Source organism: Lissotriton vulgaris, chromosome 2_1, assembly GCF_964263255.1.
Source record: "Lissotriton vulgaris chromosome 2_1, aLisVul1.2, whole genome shotgun sequence".
NCBI lineage: Eukaryota > Metazoa > Chordata > Amphibia > Caudata > Salamandridae > Lissotriton > Lissotriton vulgaris.
This window is the reverse complement of record NC_141687.1, coordinates 255778851-255794575: the sequence shown is the minus strand read 5'-3', so window position 1 is coordinate 255794575 and position 15725 is coordinate 255778851. Positions and strand designations below refer to the sequence as shown.

Below are 15725 nucleotides of genomic sequence, written 5' to 3'. Positions count from 1 at the left end.
TGATGACCTTTCACTGTTTTCCATAGATTTAAGCATTCATCAGTGCTCTTTATTCTCCTATTGGAATGCATTGTTACAGTGGCAACCTGTCTTTATGAAACTAATTATCGTTGATTTGTGGGGTGAAGTGCATTTCTATTCTTGGAGAAAATAATTACTATATAATAAATGGCATTAGAGAAACAAATGTCCCATCAAAAACCCATTCAGTGATTGTGTTAAAACAGCACTCCGGAAATGAGAGAATAGTTATGAAAGACAAAAAATGCAAGCAACACTTTTTAGGTCTTGGCATCAACGCGCGGAAGCGCGCCTCCGCCGGAGATCTTTTGTCAGGGACTATGCTTCCCAGGAGACAGCCTTGGCCACGCGCATTGCCTCTTCAAGGAGGCGATTTCCGCTGGCCACGCGCTCGCGAACGCGCTCAGCTGCTGTCTCCTGGGAAGCAGCAACACCACACGCGCATGCGCAGAAACAGCGACAGACACACACACGAGCGCTCATGCACGCACGCACCCACACATACAGCGAACCCACCCCCGGCGTCGCATGCATACACACACACACACACGTGCACCGAGCATCCCCCCCACCCCTCCGCCGTCGCACCCCGCCCCCCACCCCTCCGCCGTCGCACACACACGCAGACATACAGGCATTCTCTCCCCGCCCCGCTCACCGGTCAAAGGCCCTCCGGACACGCAGACATACAGGCATTCTCACTCCCCCCCCCCGCACCCCCCCCGGTCCCCCCTTCCGCTCCGCTCCGCTCACCGGTCAAAGGCCCTCCGGACTTGTGCAGCCTCCGACCGCGGGGCTCTCCCTCGGTGCTCCTCCAGGCACTCCGTGGGCGCGGGCTTCACAAAACGGAAGTCCCGCCCCACGATAGGTTTCGTTTTCTCAGTCCCGCCCCACGATAGGTTTCGCATGCAGCTCGTCTGTCTGCTGGGCCGGTGTCGGCTCGGTTTGCATTGGCAAAGTCAGTAGGTCGGGTTTAAAGGGTCAATGCATATAAAGGCATTCACAAATGCAGTTTACATGCGCCCCATGTACAAACTCAATTTTACATTAACAAATGCATTGTTAGCTTTGCCAGTGCGGCGGAAAAAGAGCCAAAAAGGACTGCTTTATCTATAGAATACATTTAAGAAATTAAAGAATTGAGTGGGGGAAGCAGCGTGATGATGGAGTTCATTTTTTAGATTGCAAATATCCCATCGTGCATTCTACTGGAATAGTTTAAAAGCTGAGTAACAAACCAAGCCACCAGTGGCATGAGGTGAGCGGGCAGTGCTGCTCTGGGTGGAGAAATTGATACAGTTGGAATATTTGGGATCAATACTTTTAGCAGCCATCTGTCTAGTAAGTAACACCTAAAACGGATATTTTTAATGGATACTTCTAACTGCAGATTTTAAGCAACTAAATAACACGGGCATATTGGTATCGGAGATTATATTTAGTTAGACTAAAGGGACAGGTGTAGTGAGTGCAGAGTAGTGAGTGCAGAGTAGTGAGTGCAGAGTAGTGAGTGCAGAGTAGTGAGTGCAGAGTAGTGAGTGCAGAGTAGTGAGTGCAGAGTGCAGAGTAGTGAGTGCAGAGTGCAGAGTAGTGAGTGCAGAGTAGTGAGTGCAGAGTGCAGAGTAGTGAGTGCAGAGTGCAGAGTAGTGAGTGCAGAGTAGTGAGTGCAGAGTAGTGAGTGCAGAGTAGTGAGTGCAGAGTAGTGAGTGCAGAATCTTTTGATTTAAAGAAAAAAAATGTCATGAGCAATGCCAATAGCTCTACCTTTAATGATGCCGAGACCATTGCATTGCAAATGCTTGTTTTGTCCTATGTGTCACAAATGTTCAGCTCATGTTTATCAATGTAATGATCATCGTAGATGTGCCGTACCATAGCATTTCGATTGGTGTGAGATGCCATAAACTATATTAGACTTTTAATGGTTTGGTTTTAAAATACAAGACAGTAATTTTCTATTATTCACAATTTGGTTGTAGTTCTGGAAAGGAGGTACCCCAAAGAGATCCAGGACTTGTACGAAACAATGAGGCGCTTTGCAAGGATTCTGGGACCAATCGAGCATGACAAATTCATTGAAAGCCACGCAGGTATGCACTCCATTTATACTTACAGCCACTCTGAGATCAAAATCCTTATATATTATGCAAAAATGAAAATGAGGTATGATCGCTAGGACTGTCATTTACTGAAAAGGTTTTCTCAATCTTCAGTATGACACAAAAAAGAGGTTCCACATGAGTTATAGATTCCAAGCTTCACTCACACGCAGGACAAAGCGAGAATAGGTACTAGCCGTTTTTGTTATAATTATGTTAAGAGAAGGTACAATGTGTACAGCAGCATTGCATATCCTTGTTATATAATATACTCAAATATATAGTATGTTCTCTGAAAAAAGATTAAAGTGACTCTATAATCAGGTGTTGAAATGAGATCAGAACTAATGTTTAAAAATGAAAAACCCCTGAAATTATCCAGTTATAGTTTTGTGAACTAACTATAACGTGCCCACCTGTTGTGCGCTGTTTGACCTCACACACATATTACATCACTCATGAGATGTTAAATCACATCATTGATGACCTCACTGACGATTCTTCAAACAACTCCGTCCTTGTTCCTTTTATTCACATTACTCCATGATCCCTTACATAATTTCTTTGAAGAATTTGTTTGTAAAGGGCCATCTGATAGAGACTTCCAGCTGCAGATTCCTTACCTTTGAATTTCCCAGGCGTCAGGCTGGATCCGAAAACTTTTGCTGAGCAATACCCCTTGTGCTCGACGTTCGGTGGCTCCATTCGGCTCCGCGTGACGTCGCTTATGGTGTCACGGTGCCTACATAGATGCCACCCAGGCACGTGGACGTCAGTTCTTTTCTTTCCGCGCCATTTAAGCATTGATCTGTGGAAGAGCTTTGGTTACCGATCCCCCTCCATGTATGTCTGTGGTATCTTGAGTGCGACCACAATTCGAAGTCGTGTTCAGGCTGTCGGGCGATGGCTCCGAAGACCTCCGAAGGAGGTCACAAATTCCTTCGAAGAAGAAGAGGACGCGGGATCGCTCACGGAGCCCTAAGTCCTCTTCCTCCCATTCAAGGTCATCTGGGCATTCAGGGATGAGGTGCAAGAAGAAGTCGTCCAAGCGGACTTTGACTTCACCTCAACTGGCGTCCGTTGTCGAAAGAGGTAAGGAGCACCGACCCTCTAGGCACGGTTCTGCGGAGCCAGACTCGACTTTGCGCCTCCCTCCATTTCCGGAAGCCGGAATGACTCATGCTCATATTAAGAATTTTTACCAGGCCATTCGCGGTGTATTTGAGCAGAACAACCCAGTTGGTGAGCCCTCGGGCCCCATCGGGTTCGACACCGTCTTCTTCGACCACTGCGCCGATGGGGCCTCAGGGATCCGATCTCGGATCCGGTTCGATGGCAGTCATACCAACACGGCCTTCCCCGTTGTCGAACCAGAAGTCTGTGCCTGTGTCGACGGTGAGGGTGGCGCAAGCCCCATCTGAGGACACGGGTCCGGAACGCCGTCATATGAAGCCGATTCCGACATCGACAGAACCCAGGAGTTCTATGTTGTCACCTGAGCACTTTGTGGACGTGCTAGGTTCAGGATAGAAATGGGAGAACCAGGATGTCTCTGAGGAGACAGTGGACTCATATTGGGAAACTTGGGGAAGCCAGTGGTCTGGATACTTCCCCAGACTCTGCATGCTCGCTCTACCTACAGTGGCTACGGAGGAGGGGGCGTCCTATGCTATGGTGGTTAAGAGGGCAGCTGAGGTTCTTGGACTGGAACTGCCCTCAGTGCAGGTCAGGACTAATCTCCTGACTGAAGTGCTTCAACCTGGGGCTTCCAACTCTGAACCCCTTTTGCCCTTTAATGAGGCACTTACGGACGTTCTACTAGGAGCTTGGTCCAAGCCTAGCACAGGGGCTCCTGTGAACAGGACATTTGCACTCCGCCATCGCCCAGCACCGGGCGCCCAAAGTTCCTCGGCCAACACCCCACCCAAGAAAGTTTGGTGGTGCAGGCCTCTACTTCACAGGGCGCATTCCCTTCCGCCCCTCTATTTAGGGAATCCAAGAGACTGGACTAATTTAGGAAGAAGATCTCCTCTTCCTCTAGTCTGGCATTGCGGTTGGTGAATACTGCATGCTTATTGGGCTATTTCTCCCACTCTTTTTGGGAGAGGGTTGCACAATTGCTGGCCCTGCTGTGCTCTCCCAGACTGTCAAGGACGGGAGAGATGAGGCAAAATTCACCGTACGGTGTGGTTTGGATGCGACGACAGTGGCCTCGAGGCGCCATGCCTGGCTTCGTACAACTGTCTTCTCGGGGGATGTCCAGGCCAATTTCATGGACATGCCTTTTGGGGAAAAGGCAGACTCGGCCCTGGTCAGTGCTTCCCCTCTTACAGCAAGGCGATTTTACCAACACTAGACCTGAAGGACACGTAATTCCACATCCCTATTAACCCACCACATCTCAAATACCTCAGATTTGTGGTAGCAGGGAAACTCTTATCAATTCGAAGCACTCCCATTCGGAGTAACTACTGCACCTAGAGTATCTATCAAATGTCTAGCAGTAGCAGCTCATCTAAGAAGGCAACAAATTAATGTCTTCCTATGTCTAGGCGATTGGCTTATCAAAGCCAACACACATTTCAAGTGCTTACAACACACTTAAATTAGAATAAATCTTCTTCATCAATTGGGATGCACAGTCAATGAACAAAAACCTGACCTCCAACCTGCACAGAGGCAACCCTATCTAGGAGCTATGCTAAACACTCAAACAGGTTTAGCTTATCCCAATGCAGCTAGAATTCACAAGTTTTAAACACTGCTGCTACAATTTCAAAGTAATCAGTATCTTACAGTGAACAAGTTCACGCAACTACTGGGGATGATGACATCATGCATTGCCATAGTACCTCATGCAAGATTAAACATGCGTCCTCTTCAGGAATGCTTAGCACGTCAGTGGAATCATTCACAGGGTCTACTAAAAGATCTACTGTTGGTAGACAGCTGCACCCATCTCTCTCGTCAGTGGTGGGACACACAAGACTTAGCAAAAGGGCGGCCTTTTATCGACCCTGTTCCACAGATCCTGCTCACAGTGGATGCATCCATTACAGGGTGGGGTGCCCATCTACAACATCTAACAGTTCAGGGTCTATAAGACACCAAACACAAGAGTCTCCACATCAACTACCTAGAGCTTATAGCTGTTCACCTAGCACTGAAAGCATTTCAACCTCACCTGATAAGGAAAGTTGTCGTAGTCCAGATGGGACAATATGACAGCTATGTAATATCTACAAAAACAGGGGGACACACTCTCTATCACACCTCTCTCAGACCATTTGGGGTTGGGCAATACATCACAAAATCCAACTGCTAGCAGAATACCTTCCAGGGAAAGAAAATTAATTTGCCGATCTCCTTGGCAGGATATGGCAGCAAGTCCACAATTGGGAGCTTAACCCCCAAGTCCTCCTCTCAGACATCCACAAATGGGGGGGTTTCCACAAATAGATCTCTTTGCAACAGCTCAGAACTCAAAATGCTCAAACGTTGCCTCCAGGTTCCCACACCCTTTATCAAAAGGCATGGATGAACTGGTAAGGGATATTTGTTTACGCTTTTCCGCTCTCCTCTTCTTCCATTTCTGGTTCGGAAGCTCAGACAAACATCTCTCACCCTCAGTTTGATAGCTCCCACATTGGCTCGTAAAACATGGTTCACCACACTACTGGAACTTTCAGTAGTTCTACACCAAAAGCTTCATCTCGCCTCAAACCTTCTCACTCAGAACCATGGGGAAATCGGACATCCAACCTCCAAGGAACTACTTGTGTTCCAAACCCAACACTAGATGGCAGTAGTTTGCAAAGCACGTGAATCTGCAGCTCTACATGACTAGACCGGATCCTTACAGGGTAAGTAACATAATCCTTCCACTGCAGCTGAAGTGACTGCAGAATTGTTATATCTGACAGGGAAAGGGTCAGCCTTCCCCCAGCCTCATTCAAGCCCTTAGTGCAAACCAGCCATTGATAATTTCCATAAGCTTACACTGTGTTCCCAAATAGAGTATATATTCTCAAAATATTTTACTCCAAATTGGAATCATAACTCTGGGATGATCACCCATCTAAAAATATAAAACTATAATTAATACTTTTAAATGTTTATGTAAAATGGTTCAATTACCCTGCACTATGGACAATCATGCACCAAAATGGCTTTTTTTCCAATTTCAACCAACCTACCCCAAAAAAATACATTTGCAGCACACTTTAAAAAATGTAATAATTTCCAGCTGAATATACCTCTTTGATTGGAATTGTGAGCTGTGTGATAATTACTACACACGCTCAATTCTCCAGTCCGAGTGTAACCAGTATAATGTGCTAAAATGTATTGAGAGCAGCAGCCCGGACAAAAATCCAACCATGTGGAACTTATGTGTTATACAATGAATCCCACGTTGTGCTTCATTTCTAGATGAAAGCTTGAAATAGGAGGTATTTATTGCTCCTAGTTAACACCTCAGTCTGAAGTAATGGTATGTTCGAGGCATATGAGCTGCAGATTGCACACTGTGCATAGATCGCCACCTAATGTTGGGCCCGGATGTTTGCAGTTTGTTGTTGTCCTGAAAAGTTCTTTGGAAGTCACGAGATAGGTGACTCCTTCTTTGGACCACATTGCGCATGGACATCGGCTCCATCCCCAGATTGTTCTTTTCCGCCATTGGGCTCGGATGTGTTTCCTGCGCTCCGGTTAGGAAAAGAATTTCCTTTGGCGCACAATCCTCACCCAGTTCGACGGTATTGTTTTGATCGCGCTCCATATCGACGCAATACTTCACCTTCGAAGTCTTCGATTCCGGTCGTCGACGAAGGCCTTTGGGCCTACCTAGGCCTTACTTCTGGCTCATGGAAAGGACGCCATTCAAGAAGTGTCCTCGATGTGGGTTGAAGTTTCACCACACCGACCTACATGAGGTGTGCAACCTTTGCCTCTCACAGGAGCACGAGGCTAAAGACTTTTCCGCTTGTGCCTCCTTCTGCTCCAAGGAGACGATCCGGGACCGACGAGCTCGAAGAACAATGGCTCGTTCATCAGCTTCGATCCCCGACGACATCTTCGCAGAGGGCGTCGACGTGCCAGAACACCAGCACGCCAAAGAGAGTACCAGCTCCTCAGACGCCGAAGACTCCGACGTCGAGAAAGTCACTCCAGCTCAACGGGTCGTAAGTAAGGTCGTCGACCCCAACCCTTCCTCGACACCTTCCTGCTTCCAACAACCCCGCCTTTGGGCCCGGCAAAGAAGCCCATTAAGCCTTTAGGTAGCTCGTGCTCGAGCCAGCCTATCCACGGTGCCGATCCTATACCGACACTGAAGAAAAAGCCATCTTTGTCAACCACGCCGACTGTTGCTCCGAGACCGAAGCACACGGCACCGAAGACTGGCAGCGGCTCATCGATGCTGAAACTGCATTCAGAGCCAACTAAAAAACCACCTAAAGCCCCAGATTCACACGCTTCGGAACCGAAAAAAACACCCAGAACCGAAGAAACAGGTTCAGGTAAAGGACACTTCAAAAGGCCACAATTCTAAACCGAAATCAGCTACCGATTGTGCCGAAAAATCCTACGGAGCCGAAAACCTAGACACCGAAGGATCTGCCCTGTTCACAGGAACCTTTCACAACTGATCCTAACTAAAAAACTCTTGTCAAGGATCCTAAGACTGGTCAATTGATTCTCAGTTCCAAAAAAGAGACCACTTAATGCGCCAGCACCTCCTCCTCCTCCAAAGAAGAGACATTGCAACCTCTCCATTAAGGCTGCCTTCTCCACCACCTCCTCATACTGTCCCCCCCCTCCTACACCTACTCCACCTCACCATTCACCTACACCATCCCCTAATCCACAAGATGATGTCGACACAGACTCTGATGACACAGATGGAGGTGCACATGACCCAGCAGGGACCAATAGTCCCCCTCAGTCACCTAATCCATGGGATATTACAAGACTCCTGATGCGCCTTATGTCCCACAAGACAACCTATACCCTTCTAGTCCAAAGAGCTGCAAAATATCATGGGGTGGACTTACACACACATGTGGTGGAGGAAGATTTCCTACTAGACACTTTTGATAACACACAAAGGTCTACTGCCATTTTACCAATGCTTAAGGGTGTAAGCAAACATGCAACAGAGGTTTTTAAAGACCCCGTCAGGGCTAGGGTCCTCAATCCTTGAATTGAGAAAAAATATAAAGCTGACCCTACAGATCCAGTCTATATTAAAGGTCCAGCACCACGAGACTCTTTAGTAGTGTCTAATGCACGTAAACGTGCTAATTCTCAGACATCCGGTGAGGCCTCCCCACCAGACAAGGAATCCAAGCTACTTGACTCCTCAAAAGAGCAGCATCTCCAGCAGCTAATATCTGGTGCATTGCCAACACCCAATCGTTGCTGGCCAGATATGACAGAGCTCATTATGATGAACTAGAGTCCATAATGCACCATCTACCTGACAAATAAAAAAATAGGGCCAATGAACTTATACAGGAAGGTAAAAATATTACCAACACTTCCATTCGCTGTGCCCTAGATGCGGCAGATACAGCTTCAAGAGCAATTAATACCTGCACCCTCCTACGTAGACGTGCTTGGCTACGTATCTCAAGTTTTAAACCTGAGGAACAAAACTCCATCCTTAATCAGCCATTTGATGAGACACATTTATTTGGCCCAAATGTTGACGTGTCTTTAGAAAAGATGACTGACACTTTAGGTTTTAACCTACTAGTCCAAAGAGCTGCCCAATATCATGGGGTGACCTTACACACAGATGCGGTGGAGGAAGATTTCCTACTAGACACTTTTGATAACACACAAAGGTCTACTGCCATTTTACCAATGCTTAAGGGTGTAATCAAATATGCAACAGAGGTTTTTAAAGACCCCGTCAGGGCTAGGGTCCTCAATCCTCGAATTGAGAAAAAATATAAAGCTGACCCTACAGATCCAGTCTATATTAAAGGTCCAGCACCATGAGACTCTTTAGTAGTGTCTAATGCACGTAAACGTGCTAATTCTCAGACATCCGGTGAGGCCTCACCACCAGACAAGGAATCCAAGCTACTTGACTCCTCAGGCAATAGAGCAGCATCTCCAGCAGCTAATATCTGGCGCATCGGCAACACCCAAGCGTTGCTGGCCAGATATGACAGAGCTCATTATGATGAACAAGAGTCCATAATGCAGCATCTACCTGACAAATACAAAAATAGGGCCAATGAACTTATACAGGAAGGTAAAAATATTACCAACACTTCCATTCGCTGTGCCCTAGATGCAGCAGATACCGCCTCAAACCTGAGGTATAAAACTCCATCCTTAATCAGCCGTTTGATGAGACACATTTATTTGGCCCAAATGTTGACGTGTCTTTATAAAAGATGAAAAAAGACACTGATAAAGCAAAATCTATGGGAGCCTTGCAACAGTAAGCTCCCAGACTTTCTTTTCGTCGCTCATCATACAGAGGCAACACTAGAGGCTACTCCTCCGAAAGTCCCTCCATCTCTTACAAAACCCCTAGCCAATCCACATTACAGGGATGACAACAACAAGGGCAGAGGCAAAACCAACAAATCCCGCTCTGCCTCTATCCCTACCCAATGACTTTCCTCCCCTTCCCCCCAAACATTCCACTCCTGTGGGGGGAAAACTGCAACAATTCCTTCCTGCCTGGACCAACATCACATCAGACACGTGGGTGCGACAAATTATTTGATCAGGTTACTGTCTAGAACTAACATCTACCCCCCCAAACATACCACCCAAACAGCGTCCAATGTCACAAGAACATCTAGCACTGTTAAAGCAAGAAGTAGAATCCCTGCTACAAAAAAGTGCAATGGAGCCAGTTCCTCTGCACCAAAAAAACAAAGGGGTTTACTCTCTATACTTTCTGATTCCAAAAAAGGACGGTTCTCTAAGGCCTATTCTAGACCTCAGACCGCTAAACATATGCATACAGTCCGACCATTTTCACATGGTTACACTGCAACAAGTCCTTCCGCTTCTGTTGCAAAACGACTTCCTTGAATGAATGAATGAATGAAGGGGAATTTGTAAAGCGCGACTAAGCCCAAGGGCATCAAGGCGCTAGAAAGATAGTACAGCTGCTTGCGAAATGGAGAGGTGCCGGGCTAAACATACGCCTCTACAAAGTGCCACGTTTTTAATTGCTTACAAAAGAGAGAGAACGAAGTTTGGCCTCTTAGCTCAACGGGAAGTGTGTTCCACCATTTAGGGGGACGGTAGGAGAACGACCTCCCGCCCCATCTGGCTTTAGCAGCTCTGGGAACGGACAACAGTTTTTTATTAGTGGAGCGTAAGGCTCTGCTAGGGGCATACAGGGATAGGAGAGACCTGATGTCTTCAGCGCCAGATCCATGGAGGGCGCCATAGGTGAGACACAAGATCTTGAATTTAATCCTGGACTGCATTGGGAGCCAATGCAGGTTTTTCCTGGTCAGGGTGGCAGAGGCCCGTCTAGGGGCGTCCGCGACAAACCTGGCCATAGCGTTCTGCACGATCTGAAGGCGGTGGACCAGCTTTTTGTTGATGCCTAGATACAGTGCATTTCAATAGTCCAGCCTTGATGCGACGAGGGCCATTGCAACCTGCTTCCTGGATTCTGGAGAGAGATAGTGAGTGATTTTCCTCAGGATTCTGATCGCGCCACAGCAAGTGGAGACCGTTCTACTCACTCGCTTTTCGAACGAGAGCGTGGGGTCCAGCAGCACACCCAGATTGCGGGCTGATTGAGAAGGCTGGGGGTAAGCTCCGAGTGAGGGAGGCCACCAGTCACCTGACCAGATGTCCTCTTTGGCCCCAAAAATCAGGACCTCGGTTTTCTCACTGTTTAATTTCAGGCAATTCTGGATCATCCAACAAGAGACTGCCTCCATACATTTCCTCAAATTAAGAGCGGTGATACTCACTGATTTGGAGAGGGAGACCATAATCTGGTTGTCATCAGCGTATGATAGAACTTCCAACCCAAAAGATCTTACTAGCCTGGCCAGGGGGGTCACATAGATGTTAAAAAGTGTGGGGCTCAAGGATGAGCCTTGAGGGACCCTACACTGTACAGGTTTAACGGGGGAGAGGAAGTCACCCAGTTTGACCCTCTGTTCACGTTGGTTAAGAAAGGAGGTTAGGAGACAGTGCAGGGCCATCCACTCCTATTTCGCTGAGGCGGCTGACCAAGATGGAAGGGGACAGGATATGAAAAGCAGCTGTCAGGTCGAGCAGGACCAAGATGTTGGTTTGGCCCTGGTCGACCTTAGCGCAGATGTTATTGATGACCACAGTTAAGGCGGACTCAGTACTGTGTGCCCTCCGGAAGCCATGCTGAGAGGAATCCAGCAGGCAGGAGTTATTCAAGAAGGCACTCAGATGGTGGTTAAGGTGAGCCTCTAACATCTTGGCAGGAGCAGGGAGCAGGGAAATGGGGCGAAAGTTCTTAAGGATCTCAGGATCCTTTTTTTAGCAGGGGCAGGGGCTTAACCACTGCCATTTTCCAAGAAGTGGGAAAAATGCCTTCAGACTTAGCTGAGTTCATGACCTCCAACAGTGGGGGCAGCATGACTTCCCTGCACTCCTTAAGAATCTTAAGCGGACAGGGATCCAGAGGGGATCCAGATTTTATTTTGTCCAGGAGCACATTACGCTGTTCGGGGGTAAGGGGAGGGAATTTGGAGAGGGTGCTGCCGGGACCCGTAGACTGGCCTACGGCAGCGGGGATAACGGGGGGGTCCACGGTCTCTAAGTCTCGGTTCAGCGATTCTAACGTGGTGTGGGTATCCACTATCTTGGAATGAAAGAAGGTGGAGATCTGGTCGCACAGTTCCTGGGTCCCCACTATAGGATCAGGTAGCTGGAGGTTGGCCAAAGAATCTGTAATCCTGAAGAGCTCCCTAGGGGAATTGAGGGAGGCCGTCCACTTCGCAAAGTGGGCCTTCTTTTCCCCCATCACTGCCACCTTGTACTCCTTAAGGAGATTTTTGTGTTTTTCCCTCTCCTTAGGATTCTGTTTCCTGCAGCCCTGCCTAAGCAGCCTGAGCGTGTTGGAAAACCAGAGAGCTGAGGGTCTCTTTCTGGCAGAGTAATGTTTTTTTAGCAGGGGCCAGAGTATCCACTGCGCTTGAAATAGCATGGGAGAGAGCGAGGGCAGCAGAGTTGGTATCCCTCAGCAAAAAGGGCCTAAGGCTGGACAAAAAAGGAGCAAGAGTTTCATTTGTAATCCCTTTATAGTTACTTTTCAACTCCCATTTTGTCCCATAGAAGGAGTTTGCCTAGAGGTGATGCAGTGTGAGAACAAGAGGGACGGCCATATGATCTGACCAGGAGAGAGGAAGGAGGGAACCAGTTTTTAGCCTTTGGTCGTTTTTGAAAACCCCGTCCAGGGTATGCCCGGCAATGTGGGTTGGACTCCCCACCAGTTGCAAAAGCCCACAGGAGGCAAGGGAAGTCTACCAGTGAAGTTGTGTCGCTGGAGTTAGACTTTTCAAGGTGAAAATTAAAGTCACCTAGTATAGTCGGGTTAGGTCTGTCAATAAGCGGTTCCAAAATCTTCAGTAAGTCATGGCTAAAGGTGGACCTTGGGCCCGAAGGCCTGTAGATCAGAAGGCTGGAAAAAGAGACAGTGGGAGAGGATTTAAGGGAAAACAGCATGGCCTGGAAGGGGTCCATGGGAGAGGAAAGGAACTCGCTGCAGAATTTTAGGGCGTCTCTATACAATATTCAAAGTCCCCCGCCCCTACGTCCAACTCTATCCATTCGTGCTAGGGCATAGCCATCAGGGATAGAATTTACAAGCTCGGGCCTGTGGAATCTGATGCCCACGTTTCCGTTATGAAGGCCCAGGAAGGCTTCCTTTCAGAGATAAAATCCCTAAAGGCAATATTATTCTTCACTAGCGACCTAGTGTTGATAAGGAACCCAGATTCTATAGTCATAGAAGGGATGTTTTTAATTTCCCTCGAGGGCTGCTTGCTACTTTAGATCTCAAGGACGCATACTTCCACTTTCCCATTCACAAGGCTCACAGGAAGTATCTCAGGTTTGTAATAGACGGACAGCACTATCAATTCAAAGTACTCCCATTCAGAGTCACAACAGCACCAAGAGTATTCACTAAGTGCTTAGCAGTGGTTGCAACGCATTTACGAAGACCACACATCCATGTACCTCGACGACTGTTTCATAAAAGCCAGCTCATACAACCAATGCGTGGAACACACTCATGCCACAATACAACGGCTTTACGACTTGGGGTTCACAATAAACCACGCCAAGTCCCGTCTACAACCATCCAAAGTACAACAGTACCTCGGTGCCACAATTAACACCTGAAAAAAGCGCTTGCCTATCCCACTCCAGCAATGATAGCCAGCATACAAACTCTTCTAATAAGGTTTCAGCTACAACACTCCCTTCCAGCAAGAGTGTTCATGCAACTCATGGGGAAAATGGACTCTTGCATTTTCATAGAGCCCCATGCAAGACTTCAAATGCGTCTGGTACAAGAATGCTTATCACGTCAGTGGAACCAGGCTCAAGGTTAATTGACAGACCTAGTGTTGGTAGACGGTCGGACTCATCGCTCTCTGCAGTGGTGGAACACCAAAAACCTTTCCAAGGGACGGCCGTTCCTAGAGCCTGTTCCTCAGATAATCTGAACTGCGGACGCATCGCTCTCCGGCTGGGGAGCCCACCTTCTACAACACACCATGCAAGGCAGGTGGACACCACAACAAAAGTTACTCCACAACAATCATCTGGAGTTACTAGCAATATTCCTAGCACTAAAAGCTTTCCAAAAGCAAGTATCAAACAAAGCTGTGTTAGTCCGCACAAACAACATGACAGCCATGTATTACATACAGAAGCAGGGAGGCACACAATCCCTGTAGCTATCTCAACAAGCACAGGACATATGGCAGTGGGCTATACCTCAAAACATATTCCTTTTAGCCCAGCATGTTCCAGGAGTACAAAATACCATAGTGGATCTGTTGAATCGACAAACACAACAGACCCACGTGGGAACTTCATAAGCAAGTTCTTCAGCCATTCTTTCAGATGTGGGGACAACCTCAGATAGACCTATTTGCCACTCACGAAAACTCCAAATGCCCAAGCTTTGCCACCAGATATCCACACCCACTGTCCAAAGGCAATGCGAAATGGATGAACTGGTCAAACAGATTTGCGTACGCTTTTCTACCTCTACCACTCATGCCACTAGTAGTACACAAACTACAGCAGCATTCTCTGACCCTCATCCTAGTTGCTCCAACGTGGGCCAGACAGCCGTGGTACACCACACTGCTACAACTGTTGGTAGTACCGCACCAAAAATTACACCCATCTCCACACCTCTTAACACAGAACCGTGGAGAGATCAGACACCCGGACCCAGCTCAGCTCAACCTTGCGATCTGGCTCCTGAAATCCTAGAATTTGGATATTTGAACCTTCCTCCAGACTGCATGAATGTCATAAAAGAAACTAGACGTGCAATCACTAGGGCATGTTATGCAGCCAAGTGGAAACGATTTGTAATATATTATCACAACAACAATATTCATCCTCTAGATGTGTCCATTCAACACATCATAGGATAATTACTGCATCCTCAAAGATGCAACTTAGCCTATTTGTCTATTAGACTACATCTTGCGGCAATAGCAGCTTATCTGCAAAACAGACAACATCTTTCTCTATCTATTCAGAGTGCCTGCCATTAAAGCCTTTGTGGAAGGCCTTAAAAGAATAATTCCTCCCAGAGTAACACCTTCACCTGTGTGGAATTTAAACGTTGTTCTCACACGATTAATGGGGCCTCCCTTCGAACCCTTACACAAATGTGAACTACAATTTTTAACATGGAAAGTTGTGTTCCTAGTAGCTATTACCTCTCTGCGGAGAGTTAGTGAACTACAAGCACTAACCATTCAAGTACCCTTTGTGCAAATGCATCACAATACGATAGTTCTGCGTACTAATCCAAAATTCTTACCAAAAGTAATTTCTCCCTTCCATCTCAATCAATCTGTGGAACTGCCCGTTTTCTTCTCACAACCACAGACAGTACCTGAAAGAGCTCTTCACACATTAGATGTCAAAAGAGCATTGCTATACTACATAGAGAGGACACAACCCTTTCGTAAGACAAAACAACTTTTTATGTCTTTCTCACCACCACACAAAGGTAATCCCATTTCAAAATCTGGTATAGCTAGATGGATTGTCAAATGCATACAGATTTGTTACCACAAAGCTAAACGTACGTTATCTGTTCCTTCTAATGCCCACTCTACAAGACAAATAGGGGCCTCAATGGCATTTTTAGGGAACATTCCCCTAGATGACATCTGCAGAGCAGCTACATGGTATACACTGCACACATTCACAAAACACTATTGTGTAGATGTGCAAACCAAGCAACAAGCTAATGTCGGCCAGGCTGTTCTCAAAACATTATCCAAACTACTGCAACAGATAGGGGTGGTCGCCGCTAAGAGTGGGCACTGCTATACAATCTATGTACAGTGTGCAATCTGCAGCTCATATGCC

At 47.1% G+C, this 15725-nt stretch overlaps 1 protein-coding gene across 2 annotated transcripts in view; it reads left to right on the top strand.

Moving 5' to 3' along the window:
- TADA2A (transcriptional adaptor 2A) overlaps positions 1–15725 on the top strand; it is a 279922-nt gene that overhangs the window by 181607 nt on the left and 82590 nt on the right. For both annotated transcript variants that reach the window (XM_086954889.1, XM_086954888.1), the window contains exon 10: positions 2001–2111. In XM_086954889.1, the coding sequence (XP_086811015.1) occupies positions 2001–2111 (111 nt within the window). The remainder of the gene's footprint in view (positions 1–2000; positions 2112–15725) is intronic.